The 17,290-nt window shown below is 33.4% G+C and overlaps 1 protein-coding gene across 3 annotated transcripts in view; it reads right to left on the bottom strand.

The window, feature by feature from the left end:
- Positions 1–17,290, bottom strand: part of LOC142332714 (uncharacterized) — a 406,945-nt gene that overhangs the window by 355,146 nt on the left and 34,509 nt on the right. For all 3 annotated transcript variants that reach the window (XM_075379296.1, XM_075379297.1, XM_075379299.1), the window contains one exon: positions 3,226–4,572. In XM_075379296.1, the coding sequence (XP_075235411.1) occupies positions 3,226–4,549 (1,324 nt within the window). In that variant the 5' untranslated portion in view covers positions 4,550–4,572. The remainder of the gene's footprint in view (positions 1–3,225; positions 4,573–17,290) is intronic.

Genomic DNA, 17,290 nt, shown 5'->3' with positions numbered 1-17,290 from the left:
AATATGTAAATATATATGTATATATTTACAACATAAAATTTATACAAAACAAAAATTACATTTTTAATGAAATTTTAAAAATTATTGTTTTAATTTTAAACAAAACTTTTTTTTGTCTTCCGTCATTTGACTGGTTTGATGCAGCTCTTCAAGATTCCCTATCTAGTGCTAGTCGTTTCATTTCGGTATACCTCTACATCCTACATCCCTAACAATTTGTTTTACATATTCCAAACGTGGCCTGCCTACACAATTTTTTCCTTCTACCTGTCTTTCCAATATTAAAGCGACTATTCCAGGATGCCTTAGTATGTGGCCTATAAGTCCGTCTATTCCTTTAACCATATTTTTCCAAATGCTTCTTTCTTCATCAGTTTGCCGCAACACCTCTTCATTTGTCATTTTATCCACCCGTCTGATTTTTAACATTCTCCTCATTACCTCATTGAGATCTTTTTAACGATATAAGTGATACTTACTTTCATTTGTTCCAGTTATATTCAAATAAAATTCTAATTAACAAAATATTTGGATCTTACAAGGGGAAGGTACATCGGTTCGACTTCATCTCCTTTTTTTCTTTTTTAACTTTTTTTTTAATCTAATTATATTGATTCATTAATAATTATTACCTCTCATTGTAAAACTTTTTTTACATTGAATAATAATTCGATAACAACAATCAGAAGTTATTAATGAAATAAAATTTTATGTACTTTTCATTTAAAAAAATGTGTATACGTAATTTAATAGACATACAAGGAAATCATGTAGTATCCACATCAGATTTTTTCGTTACGTAATTAATCATTAAAAATTGAAATTTTTCAAACCTAAATAAAAACTTACAGCCTGAATTATCGATCGGCCTTCTGGCAAACGATATAAACTTTACGGTTTCAAATATTCATAGATTAAACAATTTTAACTATATACATAACACTACTATGTGAAGATTGAAATAAACAGAGCTAGTCTGAAGTAGTTCACAAAACTTACCCTTAACACTCAAACTTGAGAAGTTTAAGTATCTATTATTAATTTTAAGCTAAATTTAAATAACACGCCTGACGTAAAAATTACAAAAATAGTTACGGTGAATGCAAACAATATTTCATTATCGATATTCTTTAAACTTGTCTGCTTTAACCTAAAAAATAAAAAACAGTCAACATCAACACACCTAACACATTAGCTCAGTAAGCTACTGAGGAATTTGACCTTGATAGATAACTACTTAAGAGGAAAATTAAGTAAATCACTAAAATACGTAATCGTGCAAATAAATATTTAAAAAATGATTCTGCTCTTCAAATAAAATTTTGAAAAATGGGACCACGTCTCCTAAATCTCTTGACCGATAACCAAAATTAAATGTCATCAATTACCCGTATTCAAAAGCAATCGTGCAAAATTTCATAAAAACAGTTAATCCAATCTGAAGATGTCAAACAAAACCAAGACAAAATTACCGGGTTGATCTAGTGGTGAACACAACTTCCAAAATCAGCTGATTTGGAAGTCGAGAGTTCCAGCGTTCAAGTCCTAGTAAAGTCACTTATTTTTACACGGATTTGAATACTAGATTGTGGATACCGTTGTTCTTTGATGGTCGGGTTTCGATTAACCACACATCTCAGGAACGGTCGAACTGAGACTGTACAAGACGACACTTCATTTACACTTATACATATCATCCTCTGACGTAATATCTGAAAGGTAATTCCCGGATGATAAACAGGAAAACAAGAAAGATGTCAAACAAATCGATAATTGAAGAAAAATAACAACAAAAAAATTTGGTTTATCCTATATGAATGAAATTGTCGAAATACATAATCAAATTGACATACTAATGTAATGAATCATCTAAATTAGTACCAGTATGTTAGAGCGTCTTGATGAAGCACGGAAGACCCCGATGGGGACCCCAGAACGGGGCTAAGCTGCGGTGGGGCAATCTGCTTCCACGTCACTACAGTTGTAGTCAGACGGTTCAAATGAGCACAAGTACGGTAAGACGAATTCTGCATACAGACCTGCATTTCCATCCTTACAAGATAGCCGTCGTGCAGCCGTTAAACGAGCAAGATTTCACGCAGCAATTACAATTTTGTCGACAAACGCTTACCGTTTTTGAGGAAAATGAAAATTTGTTATTGTTAATGAGTGACGAAGCCCATTTTCATCTGAATGGCTTCGTCAACAAACAGAATTGCCGGTATCGGGCAGAAAGAAACCCACATCAGCTTCACGAGAGACCACTTCATAGCCCAAAGGTGACTGTCTGGTGTGCAATAGGAAAGGTCGGTGTTATTGGACCATATTTTTTGAAGAAAATGATGCTGCCGTAACTGTAACAGCCGATCGTTGCATTGCGATGTTGAATACGTTTTTCATCCCTGAGTTGCGAAACCGGGGAATCGATTTTCAAAATGCGTTATTCCAGCAGGATGGAGCTACAGCGCACACAGTGAGGGCAACGATGGCTGTTCTCCGTAACTTGTTTCCGGGACGGATCGTTTCCAGATTCGGCGACATTCCTTGGCCCCGCCGGTCCCCCGACTTGAGTAGTTGTGATTTTTTTCTGCGGAGGTTTCTGAAATCGCGTGTGTTCGGCAATAAACCGCGTACATTGGAGGACCTAAAGATCGCAATTCGTCATCACGTCACCCAGATTGATGTAGACATGCTACAAAAAGTTGGGGCCGGTTACCGTGAAAGGCTACAACAATGTATTGCCCAAAATGGACATCACTTGCCGGACATAATTTTTCGTTCATGAGTAAGTAACAAATGCTTTGATATAACAAGTTTTTCAGTGCCAATAAAACTTTTTTAAAGTAAACATTCAATTTTTTATGATTATTTTAAAAATATCCGGTTCCCGTGAATGACCCTGTATATACATATTGTCATTATTATTACTTATTTTGTATACACGAAAAATACGGTATTTATAACCAGGAAAGTATGAATTATTAGCTTACTTAAGTCTAAAATCACACAAAACTTTATTAGTTTTGCAAAAAGTAAATTTTTCAAAAGTTTAAACATAATTATCAATAAAATCAACTTCACAACAGCATTTTCGGACTGAACTTTTTTATCTGCCATTAACTACTAAAAGTTTAACAGATATTAAATCATGAAAATGTGACCTAACTCCAGGAATAGAGTAATAATAATACTAAAAATAAAATAAAAAAATATAAACTAACTTACTTTTCTGTTGAAGTATTTGACGTTTATTACATTCTGTCATATTATTAAATATTAGATCAGAGTTTAAAGATGTTTCCAAATCGCTAAGACTTGTCGAATAAACTTTATTATTACTTATATCGTTATTATTACTATTATTATTATTATTACAAATTAAATTTAAATCAGATAAAATTAAATCGCTATTATTATTGTCAAAGATCGAGTTTATAATTTTTTTTGATATTCTGTTATCGGATGTAACGCTATTCCTAAAAGCAAAACAACTACGTCGACGTGTCGGTGATTCTTTTGAATACGGTACGTGATATAATTGTAATAATAACTCATCGACAAGACTAGATATCCGTCTATGTTTTAAATTATTATTCGCTTCAGTTTCACCACTCGATTCGACGGATGATTCACGCGATAATCTAGACGGTACATTACTATCTTGTATATTATTTTTAATAAATTTATCATCGCTTAATGATTTAATCGGTTTTAATAATCTATCTTCACGAATATTTGTAGATATATCATCGTTTTCTAATATATCTTTACATATTTCACGATAATTATCTTTAAAAACATCATCCAATTGAATATCGACAAAATTATCCAAATCATCAGTTTCTATTTTACTACTGTTATCATCAGTATCATTACCGTTAAAATTATCACTTAACGAACTTTTATTATACATCGACGGTTGTAATAAAAAATTATTATATTTATTTTCACTTTTTATGTCGTTAAATAAATCATTTATTGTAGTATTAAAATCTGTTAATTTATCGATCTTTTTTGGTAATTTTTTATTATTTTTATTCGATAAAAAATCAAAATTTTTTAACATATTATTTTTATTACGATAGATTTTCGCATTATCTTTATTAGATAATACATCGTTTATATAAACAGTTTTTTTTACTAGTATTTTTTTATTTAATTTTTTCATAATACTTTTACATTTTTGTTTATTAGAAAAAAGATCATTTTTATTATTATCATTATCATCATAGTCATCATTATTATTATTATTATTATTACAAATATACTTTGAAGTTGACGACTGTACATCGAAAATATTATTTTCACCTATTATTTCATTACTATTTTTTTCTTTATTACGTTGATCATATGTAACAGCATTTATAATATCTGGTGTACATAAAACATACGGATAAACAGTTTTCGGCTGTACCAATTGTACTTTTAATGATTTTTCTATATCGTTTAAAATTGAATTATGTAATTCATTAAATTTATCATTATTATCGTATTTTAAATAATTCATCCACGCATATTTCTTAGTTTTATGTTTTCGTTTTGGTAACATTTTTAACGTAGAATTATTTTTTTCTGAAACAAAAGAAAAAAACAAATGTTTTAATAAATTAAACAATATATATACCTATACTACAGAGTGATTTTTTAGTCCTGTTACACGATTTTAAATGTAATTTAAGAAAGGGAAATTTAGGTTGAATAAAAAAATGTATTTGTTACTTACAAAAGACATTTAATAAAAAGCTATTACTTACATAATTGTTAAAGAATATGCTCAAAATGTCCACCCCTTGCGGTTATACACGCACGGACTCTTTTCAGCATATTAGCAGAAACCTTTTTAAGAGTCGCGTTGGAAATATTCGCGATTAAGTCTGTAATATTGACTTTAAGTTCATCAATAGTGTGAGGATTGTTTTTTAAGGCCTCGGACCTAATATAACCCCACAAAAAGTAGTCCGGAGATGTGAAGTCTGGGGACCTTGGAGGCCATAAGCCCTTGCTTATTATTCGATCATCAAAGAACTTTTGCAGAAAATCCACGGTTTCTCGAGACGTGTGGCATGTAGCGCCGTCTTGCCGAAACCAGTAATAACGTTCTTGAGGTTCCAGGAGGGACACAAATCGGCGCACAATATTCCTGTATACTTCACCGTCTGTTCAAAGAATACGGGTCCGACTATACGATGACGAGATGTCGCACACCACACACCAATTTTTTCAGGATGCAAAGATTTGTCTTGTAAAGCGTTAGGATTTTCAACCGCCCAAATTCGACAGTTTTGACTGTTCACATAACCGTCGAGATGGATCCGAGCTTCATCGCTAAAGAACACTGTGTTTAAAAATTCGATTCCGTTATCGTTTACGAGAGACCTAAACCGACGGCAATCGCTTGTTTAAATCTGGAGGCTGAAGCTCTTGGACTAATCGTACGCGATACGGTTACGATTTCAATTTTTAGCGGCTTTCTGAAGACTCGAATATGACAAACCGACTTGCGTGGAAAGTTTTCGTAAACTTTTCCGAGGAGAATCGAGCGATCCTGTTTTCACATTCTCTAAAACGTCATCTGTCAAGCGAATTGGTCAACCGCTACGTTTTTTATCACAAACACTAACTCTCTTCTTTTTCCTGTTTAACCTCCGGGAATTACCGTTCAGATATTACTTCAGAGGATGAATTAGGATGATATGTATGAGTGTAAATGAAGTGTAGTCTTGTACAGTTTCAGTTCGACCATTCCTGAGATGTGCGGTTAATTGAAACCCAACCACCAAAGAACACCGGTATCCACGATCTAGTATTCAAATCCGTATAAAAATAACTACCTTAGCTAGGACTTGAACGCTGGAACTCTCGACTTCCAAAACATCTGATTTGGGAAGACGCGTTCACCACTAGACCAACCCGGTGGGTTAAACGCAAACACTAACTGTCTCTCGAAATCGGTTTGCTAGCCTAGAAATTGACATTTTTTCTGGCGGAGGAACACCAAAAAATTTAATTTGAAATGATTCTTTTACATTCGCGTACGATTTCGTAGCAAAAAATTGTTTAAGAATGAAAAACTCCTTGTTCTACGGTAAAAGACATTCTTTTTGTAACACGACCGGAAACGGCACAAAAGTTTACACAGCTCAAGGAGAATCGACTCACACTGCCGTATCTATACCGGTTGAGTAGCGCTACGACATTAACAACTGGGTAACAGGACTACAAAATCACTCTGTATTATATAAAGAAGATGGTTTTTGTTTCTTCAAAATAAACAAAAGAATTGCTTGATCAAGCACAAACAAAATTTTACCCATTTTTCTTGGGATAGCTCAGAACGGTTTTAGATATATTCCATCTGGAAAATATATATATACGAGTATATATCGAAAGTCCAAAAACAATAAAATTGTTAAGGTTTCGGCGAGAGTTTGCCGTCAATTGAAAACATCAAAAATCGAAAATCAAAATTCAACAATTTATTTATTTATTTATAGTTCTTCAAAAAGACATTGTCGGAATCAAAAAAGTACAGATATATATGAAAGGCGAATAATAACTGTTATATATTTTTCCTATTTCATTTTCTCAAACACAAAAATATACACCGTAAAATATTTTATTGCTTTACTATTATATTGTAACTAAATGGTAGAATTTTTTTAATATACAACAAATACGAAATCATCGCGAAATAATTGGAGATAAACAATTTTTTTTCTTAATAACACTAATCGTATATTAAAAAATTCGTTAAATTTTCTCAAATATGTTGACTGAAAATGCAAAAACTCTTGCCGGCCCGATTTCACACTTTTAAGAACAAAACTTCAATATTTTACGCTTAATATTATTATTTATTGTTCTACGGAAATGCATTACGATCTCATCAATAACTTCAACGTTTTCCGTTACGGCAAAAAAATTCTATAAAGAATAATAATCAATTTCTGATTTCAATAAAAAGATCAGTTAACGAAGAGATCAACACATTAGGGGCATCAATTGTAGGTTTCTATCGATATATTTATCACGTGTTCCTAATGATTAAAACGTCACACAGTATTAATCATATGTAGTTTTACCTTTAATAAAATGTTTCCTTGATATTTTCAAAATTCAAAGTGAGGAAATCATTTCTAATCTCACCTTCACTCTAAAGCATCATACTGCCTCTAATTGTGTATTAATTAGCTTGAAAAAATTTAATTAATCGAATAAAAAAATTAAAAATATATTTCAATTTTGTGATCGAAATTTACTTTTTGTTTTGTTATTTTGAAATTATACAGTTTTTCTAGAATTGAATTAATTTTTGAAACAAATATTACGAACCGTTAATATTTACCGTTATAAGAACCATATTTACCGTTATATTTTACCGTTCTAATAACGAATAGAAAAATTTGGTTTTTACGTTGATTTTTGAAAAACGCTATTTTTTAGTATATTATACACCTTTTCTCAAAACCTACTGGACCGATTCCCTTAAAATTTGGCAGGATTATTCCACTTACTAGGAACACTTAATAACCATTTACACACCACACTAACCACTTATTAACACATGGATTGCTTAAAAGAGTTATAGAACATTTTTACAAAGAAAAATATAATGAGATTTAAAAATTTCAATCATACCAACCTCAAAACTTTTTTCTCTGTGATAATTCTTTATTTTATCATATCCGTACGTTAAAATACGAGGTACTACCCAAAGGTTCGGAGAATTTGAATTTCGCGCGCGAACCATTGCTGGTACGACCTGCTGCCGCTAGATGTGGCTAACACTACTCTTTGTGAATCGGTGTTCGAAAAGCTGTGACGGTGCATTGCAGCGGTGACGGAGCATTGTTTACTTTCGTGCGGTTGTGTTTTACTGCTTCGGCGAAGTTCTAAATGGCAGATTTTAAAGAGCAAAGAACCAACATAAAGTTTTGTTTCGTGCTTAAAAAACCCGGTGCAGAAACCCATCGCATGCTTGTGGAAGCATTTGGTAACAATGCTATGAGTAAAAGTAAAACTTTTTTGTGGTACAAACGATTCAAAGGTGGACGAACGACAGTCGATAACGATGAGCGTTCAGGAAGACCATCAACAAGCGCAACAGCGGAAAACAATGCGAAAGTGCGAGAGGCTATTGTTGCAGATCGTAGACACACAATCCACGATGTTTGTGCAATCGAACAAATGTCATACGGGTCCGTGCAACGCATCTTGTCGAACAATTTGAACATGAGACTCATCGCTGCAAAAATTCGTACAGAGACTGTTGAACAGCGACCAGAAACAAAATCGCGTAGCTGTCTGCAGCGAATTGAAAAATTCAGCAAGAGATGACCCTAACTTCATCTCCAAAATCATAACCGGTGATGAGGCACGGGTGTACGGGTATGACCCTGAAACTAAGCAGCAGTCGTCGCAGTGTAAGTTGCAAGTTCACCGCGGCCAAAAAAAGCACGCCAAGTTCCCAGCAACGTGAAGTCCATAACGATTGTTTTTTCGACATCAAAGGCATTATCCGTAAGGAATTTCTTTCTCTTGGTCAAACTGTCAATGGGATATTCTATCGTGAAGTTTTGAAGCGGTTACGTGAAAGCATTAGGCGCAAACGTTCAGATCTGTGGGTTAACAACAGCCGAGTTCTGCACCATGACAACGCGCCCGCGCACACATCGCTAGCCGTTCGGATTTGGAAGCCATTTCTTGGCTTCCAAAAAGACGGTAGTGATTCCCCACCCACCCTATTCGCCTGACCTTGCCACGTACGACTTTTTTCTCTTTCCGAAAATAAAATTTCAATAGAAAGGCCGTCGTTTTAACACAATTGAGGAGATTCAGGAAGAAAAGCAGAACGTGCTTCGAACACTTACACCTGCAGACTTACAGGGATGCATGGATCATGGTAAAAACGCTGGGATCACTGTTTCAATTCCCGAGGGGATTACTTTGAAGGAGACAGTGGAAATTATAAGTTATGGTAAGCTATTTTATTTTTATGCTAAAATTCCCCGAACGTTTGGGTAGGACCTCGTATTGTACACATATGAAAATTTATTGAAATACCTGATAAAAATTTCAAGAAGACTGGTTTAGTAGTTACTGAAAAAAGGTGCATAAGGTTAACAATGCGAGAGATAAACTTTCCATGTGTCCTTAAAAGGAACAAAGTAAAATACAAAGCGTTTACGTTTGATGACTTTTCCAAGAAAAACGAACATGAAGTGTTACGGTTAACTCCTTATCAAACAGACCTAAACCTTATTGAAACGATTTGATCTGAAGTAAAACGATAGGTTGGAAACCACGTCACTTTTGACTTTATCGATGTTCAACGGATTGACGAAGATAAATTTTCTTAAATGGACGCATCGCTTTGAAAAAACCGTACTGCGAAAAAGTAACAAAAAATTAAGATGAATGTATTAAACAGGAGCACATAATTGACAACACTACAAAATCCTTTCAAATTTCTTTGGTAGATACTAATGGTAGTATAAATAGCGACACGGGAAATTCATAATTTATCAATTTGGATGATAACGTTCGACCGCTTTACTTTCTAAAGTTTGTGTTTATTTTTATTTTTGTAACGTTTGTATATTATTGAATTTTTTTTAAAACGTGGAGTTGGAGTTTTATTTTCTAAAGATCTACAAAACAATTTATACAACTCAGTTAATTACACTTCATTTAATTCATCACTGGATCGGCGTAATATTAATTGAAAAATAAGAAGATTATTTCATAAGGTATCAAGGAGTTCGTCGGTAAATGGCGACGAAGCCAATGAACGACATTTACAGTTCCAAACATGACTTAACCTAACAGTGAAGTGAAAGTGGGGAAACAATTTAAAAAATAAACGTGAAAACATTATATTTCAGTTCAATTAATTCAGTAATAAAGAATACTTTCAAAAAATACCTCGAATTTTGTTACACAACGTTTTTTTTTTCCATTTGATGAACCGCGGGACTCGATCGGGTCATTTTATTCATTTGTTTAATATACCTTTACGAATTGGGCCGCTAGATAGCAGCACTTGATAGTACTAAGTAGCGAACAAAAAATTTATAATGTACTTGAAATAATAAAATTTAAAAGAAAATATACAACAGCTTGTTTTAATAGTAAATTTTCTAAAGTAAATTGTTACCACATATATGCCTCGCCCGCGCCGGCGAAGGACGACCGACGCCGAACCGATACTGCGGGGCTCTAGGGCCACCACTGCCGCGCTGTAGCGGGAACCCAACTGCCGCTGAGGGAAAGCCTGGTCGGACTTCAATGGACGACCCGTAACTTCCCGACTTCGACGGAGACCAGCTACCGGACCCGACAGCTCTTTTCAGAGCTAACGAAAAAAAGGCCCTTTTCAGAGCCACCACAAGGTTATGAAACACGAACCGTCGAAGCGTTCGACGATAACAGCCCTCCTCAGGACTACCTTAAGGTTAGCAATTACAACGAGCTGTCGAAGCCAATCGACGACAAAATGAAAGTACTGAAGATGAAACAATTTTTTTTTTTAATCCCATCACTTCTTTAAAAAAAAAAAAAAAAGTATTAGAATACAACAGACTATACTAAGTAGTTATATTAAAAAAGGAATAAATAAATTCGATTGGTAAAATCGAATTTAACGATAAAAATCGAGAGTTATACTTGCAAACTAAGTGCAATACTACATCACGGATCTTCGATTCGTAAAAGTCATTATACTAGTTTAATTAAAAAAGGAAAAATATGGTATGAAGTGAATTGGCCATAATTCAGTTTGTTTGTTCTTATGCAAAAATTTGAATAATAAATCCATAAGATAATAATCAGTAATTCATAAAATAAGTAAAAGAATAATCTAACAAAACGCAGTGATATAAAAAAAAATTATAATGAAATTGTAAACCGTACGGGAAGATTCTAAGAGACATCATTTCTTCCGCTAAAAAAAAAAAAAAAAAAATTTCCGCTCAAAAAGCATCGTTTTTATGATTTAATGCTATCATACAAGGTAAGACACTGCATTTCTATTATCAAAATCTGTTATTAATTTACAATTTTCTTTAAAAAAAAGACATGTTAAATATACGTAATAGACAATAGAAATACAGTCATAAATAATAAGCAATGTTTAAAGCATTCCATACAATAAGAAAAAAAATAAGAAAAATTTGTTACAAATCTCTTACCGGCCCGATTTCATTTATATGTAAAACATATCACATTTACAGAAACAATACTATTCTTAAGATTATTCGTTGTTTAATAAATGAAATCGAGCGAGTAACAGTTTTGTAACAATTTTTTTTGCTTATTATATGGAACGCTTAAACATTGCTATTATTTATGATTTTATTTCCATTGTATATTACATATATTTAACTTTTTTTTTATTTTAAAGAAATCCTATATTAATAACAGATTTTGATAACAGAAATGTAGTGTCTTACCTTTTATATCAGTTTTTTTTTTGTCTTCAGTCATTTGACTGGTTTGATGCAGCTCTCCGAGATTTCTTATCTAGTGCTACTCGTTTCATTTCGGTATACCCCCTACAACCTACATCCCTAACAATTTATTTTACATATTCCAAACGTTGCCTGCCTACACAATTTTTTCCTTCTACCTATCCCTCCAATATTAAAGCGACTATTCCAGGATGTCTTAATATGTGGCCTATAAGTCTGTCTCTTCTTTTAACTATATTTTTCCAAATGCTTCTTTTTTCATCGATTTGCCGCAACAGCTCTTCATTTGTCACTTTTATCCACCTATCTGATTTTAACATTCTCCTACAGCACCGCATTTCAAAAGCTTCTAATCTTTTCTTCTCAGATACTCCGATCGTCCAAGTTTCACTTCCATATAACGCGACGCTCCAAACATATACTTTCAAAAATTATTTCCTGACGTTTAAATTAATTTTTGATGTAAAAAAATTATATTTCTGACTGAAAGCTCGTTTTGCTTGTGCTAATCGGCATTTTATGTCGCTCCTGCTTCGTCCATCTTTAGTAATTCTACTTCCCAAATAACAAAATTCTTCTACCTCCGTAATCTTTTCTCCTGCTATTTTCACATTCAGTGGTCCATCTTTGTTGTTTCTACTACATTTCATTACTTTCGTTTTGTTCTTGTTTATTTTCACGCGGTAGTTCTTGCGTAGGACTTCATCCACGCCATTCATTGTTTCTTCTAAAACCTTTTTACTCTCGGTTAGAATTACTACATCATCAGCAAATCGTAGCATCTTTATTTTTTCACCTTGTACTGTTACTCAGGATCTAAATTGTTCTTTAACATCATTAACTGCTAGTTCCGTGTAAAGATTAAAAAGTACCGGTGATAGGGAACATCCTTGGTGGACTCCCTTTCTTATTACGGCTTCTTTCTTATGTTTTTCAATTATTACTGTTGCTGTTTGGTTCCTGTAAATGTTAGCAATTGTTCTTCTATCTCTATACTTGAACCATAATTTTTTTAAAATGCTGAACATTTTATTCCAGTCTACGTTGTTGAATGCCTTTTGTATAAATGTCAAGTATGTCGGTTTGTTTTTCTTTAATCTTCCTTTTACTATTAATCAGTCTTCTTCTAACACTTCTTCCACTCTGATATCAGTATCGTTTTGTTAAAAACATTTTTATTTACATTACACAAATTTTATAATTGTACACTGGCAATTAAAAATTATTTAATACTAATTAAATAATAATAAAATTTGTTTTTGACATAATTAATATTAACATGAATGAAATAATAATATTAACAGTGCTAATCCTGCATAGTGTATAAATATACAGACGATTCCGTAGCGAACCATATGTTAATGGGTAATAGAATGTCAGCGGGAGCAGGTTCAGTTGACGTCGTGCTAAGCTTCAAGATTCATGCCCTTTTAATTTATGCAGTTTTAGGTTCATACTGAAACGAACTGACATTTCACTTCTCCTATATACTCGTAGTTAAGAACTTTCGAGATCTTCTCTATTGCAGGAATGCTCCAAAATATTCTACAAACATTTCGAAAATTCCAGATCGGTCCAGTTAAAAAGTGTTCCCATTACGTTAACATTTTATAATGTTTTAAAGTTTTCGTTCAACCACAGCGATTGCGGTAGGAACCCGTACTATTTTTGCTCGGTTAGTAAATAACAATTGTCCAAAGTTTGGTTGAAATCGGTCCAGCGGTTTAGGAGGAGATGTAGAACAAACATAAAATAACTATTTATATTAAAATTTACTGATATCCATCCATAAATATCAATGTCTGAGCTCTTAACAGAAAAGATCACAGATTATAAAAAAGGATTTTTATGAACAAAATGTTATTAAGAGTTCAAAGGATAAAAAAGAAAATTTGTAAAAAAACCTTAAAATTCAATATTTTCCTTACGAATTCGGTTACATCGGCTAATTAAAAAATTTAAATCGATATATAAAATTTGACAAAATACAATATTTTAATCGTACTGATTTTTCTAATAAAATTTGTACGGGTGGAAAAGTCTTCTGATAAGTGGTAAGTAGTATAAGCGAACACGTGTACATACATACACACAAAGAGAGAGACGGAGAGAGAGAGAGTGAGAGAGAGAATGAGATAGAGAAATTTAAGTGCTCAAATCACGAAAGACAAATTGCAAGCAAACACGATATATATTAAAACAAAATCTATTTACTTTACTTCAATCTTAGTTAAGTGCTCTAAAATTATATCTACTTGTCAAGGGAAATTTAGCTCCAAAAATATTATTTCAAAAGGTAAACAGTTTAGATATGAAGTAAAACACTTTACTTGTACGGAACAGTAAAGCGCTTAACAAAACTACATACGGTCGTTTTATACACATAAATATAAAATTGTGTAAACAGAATAAATATTATTTGAATTCTAAATTATATAAAAAAGGAGGGGAAAAGTAAAAGAGAAAGAGAGAAATACATGAAGCTAAAAGCCAGCTGTTTTAATAATAAACAATTGTTAAAAAATAAATAAATAAAATAAAAAATGTAACAGATGTGATGCAAAAATAAGTTTACTTTTCACTTCCTACGCGTAAAATGATTCAATCATTTTAAGCTATATTTGTGTCTTTATCATAAAATAATTCTTTTCTATTGAAAAATAACAAAATATATTTTCTTTCTTAACGAGTACAAAGCCGAGAGTAAAAAGGATTTAGAAGAAACAATGAACGGCATAGATGAAGTCCTACGCAAGAAATATCGCATGAAAATAAACAAGAACAAAACAAAAGTAATGAAATGTAGTAGAAATAACAAAGATGGACCGCTGAATCTGAAAATAGGAGGAGAAAAGATTATGGAGGTAGAAGAATTTCGTTATTTGGGAAGTAGAATTACTAAAGATGGACGAAGCAGGAGCGATATAAAATGCCGAATAACACAAGCTAAACGAGCCTTCAGTAAGAAATATAATTTGTTTACATCAAAAATTAATTTAAATGTCAGGAAAAGATTTTTGAAAGTGTATGTTTGGAGTGTCGCTTTATATGGAAGTCAAACTTGGACGATCGTTGTATCTCAGAAGAAAAGATTAGAAGCTTTTGAAATGCGGTGCTGTAGGAGAATGTTAAAAATCAGATGGGTGGATAAAGTGACAAATGAAGAGGTATTGCGGCAAATAGATGAAGAAAGAAGCGTTTGGAAAAATATAGTTAAAAGAAGACACAGACTTATAGGCCACATGCTAAGGTATCCTGGAATAGTCGCTTTAATATTGGAAGGACAGGTAGAAGGAAAAAATTGTGTAGGCAGGCCACATTTGGAATATGTAAAACAAATTGTTAGGGGTGTAGGATGTAGAGGGTATACTGAAATGAAACGACTAGCACTAGATAGGGAATCTTAGAGAGCTGCATCAAACCAGTCAAATGACTGAAGACAAAAAAAAAACGAGTACATTGCAATCTGTTCAACTAGTAAACAATAAACTCAATGAGATTAGGATGATACGTGACACGTAGACTTTTTTTGTATAGACTCAGGCAAACCGATCCTGAGATGTAACATTAATTGAAACTTGATCACCAAAGGACACTGGTATTCGCATTCAAATTCGTATAAAAGCAATAACTTTTACTAGGGTTTCGAACTCATAACCTTCGACTTCGATTTGCTACGACGAATTAACCACTAGTCCAGCCCCGGTGGGGCAAAAATACATTTTCAGTAAAAAAATTTTTTAAATTGCAAAAAACTTTTTCTCCTTTTTCAAGCTTCCATACTCAAGGGGTAACGTTCGAGCAGAAATAATTTTTAAGAAAATTATCATTAAAGACTTGATAATAAATTTACAAAAAGAACTTTTTAAAATCGTTATAACCGTAAATCTGAATAAACAAAGTTGTAATTTACTAGAAAGGAAATGAAAATTTTTGGCTAATTTTACTTTCCCATCTAGAGCTATAGCTCTGGAAGGGAAAATAGACTAATCGGTCCAGTTTAGGCATACGCGGTTTTCACCGGATCTTGACGCTTTGACACCTAAGGAACCCAAAAAACCGGATATAAATTTTCCGTATGTTAATTCTCTCTCTCTCTCCCTCCCTCCCATCAATCCCTCTACCTTCCCCTCTCAATCACTCTCTCTCTCACCCTCACCCTCCAACTCCCTCCCTATCACTCTCTCTCCCTCTCAATCTCTCACACCATCCCTCTCCCTCCATCATTCTCTATCTCTGTGTGTGTGTGTGTGTTCGGTGACGGCCTCTAATCACCTTTTACGGAGGAGTCCAAACAAATGTACTCGCCGTTTGTAATTAGACAAAAAGACGTACACTCACTTATCTAATGCGTAGTGCAGTGTAAGGTATTTAAATTTGTCGTGGTAAGCGGAGCTGGCAATTTATGCCGCGCATGCGCGTATGGTTGGTGGTCAAAGGAGCCAGTCATATTAGCCAGTGCAGCAGAAGACAGTCGAATAGCAACAATGTCTGAAGTTCGCTTATCATTTGTTGAACGCAAGGCTATACTGGAAATACAAGAACATATAACGGCAAAAACACGTCGAACAATTGCCGGCATTCGCGATAAATTCGAAGCGGACGCAACTGTTAAAGATGTGCACAAGGAAAATTTTATTTCTTCTTTGTTGATATTATTTACATCAATCTTCTTATAATTAATTTCTCTACAATTTATGTTTAAAATATGTATGATTTGTTGCCAATTTAACAACATTATTGTACGTCAAACGTAAAAAAAAATGTTTTGACCCTATTTTTGGCGTTTTACACGGGATATCATAGAAACTAAGAGAGATACGGTTCTGGGGCCTATTTTTTTCGATTTCCCAATTCAAAAACCATAAGAAACAATTGAATTTGCCCCTAATTGATCTTCCCAGAATTTCAGAAAGCCTTAATTTACCCGGAGGAACTGAAACTCGGGCGAAATCTTTCACTCTGTATAACTCGCTAATGAAGCGTTTTCGGACCTATATTTATATGAACTTTTTTCTTATTTTTAGCCTCTAGAATGAGTTGTCAAAGTATTTCCCTATACTCCTGAATCATTCTATATATATATATTTTTTTTTTTGTCTTCAGTCATTTGACTGGTTTGATGCAGCTCTCCAAGATTCCCTATCTAGTGGCAGTCATTACATTTCGTTATACCTAAATCCTACATCCCTAACAATTTCTTTTACGTACTCCAAGCGTTGCCTGCCAGCACAATTTTTCCCTTCTACCTGTCTCTCCAATATTCAAGCGCCTGTAAGTCTGTCTCTTCTTTTAACTATATTTTTCCAAACGCTTCTTTCTTCACCAGTTTGGCGCAACACCTCTTCATTTGTCACTTTATCCACCCGTCTGATTTTTAGCATTCTCCTATAGCACCGCATTTCAAAAGCTTCTAATCTTTTCTTCTGAGATACTCCGATCGTCCAAGTTTCACTTCCATATAAATCGACACTCCAAATATACACTTTCAAAAATCTTTTCCTGACATTTAATTTAATTTTTGATGTAAACAAATTATATTTCTTAGTCAAGGCTTGTTTAGCCTGTGCTATTCGGCATTTTATATCATTCCTGCTATTGCCTTATCCTCCTGAACCACTCTGTATTTCAGCAATCTTTTGTTTTTTGAGCGGAAGAGATGATATTTGCGACTCTTACATACGGTTTACAATTTCAAACCTACCTACGATAATGGGTACCATGATTCGACTTAACCCAAAATTTCGTCATATTTTTGCGTTTAATATCCCCCAGACCCTAAAACCACCGTCAATTCAAAAGTTTACAGGTACATTTATGCC

Source organism: Lycorma delicatula, chromosome 12 (genome assembly GCF_047948215.1).
Source record: "Lycorma delicatula isolate Av1 chromosome 12, ASM4794821v1, whole genome shotgun sequence".
NCBI classification, from domain to species: Eukaryota; Metazoa; Arthropoda; class Insecta; order Hemiptera; family Fulgoridae; genus Lycorma; species Lycorma delicatula.
This window is presented reverse-complemented; position numbering and strand designations above follow the sequence as displayed.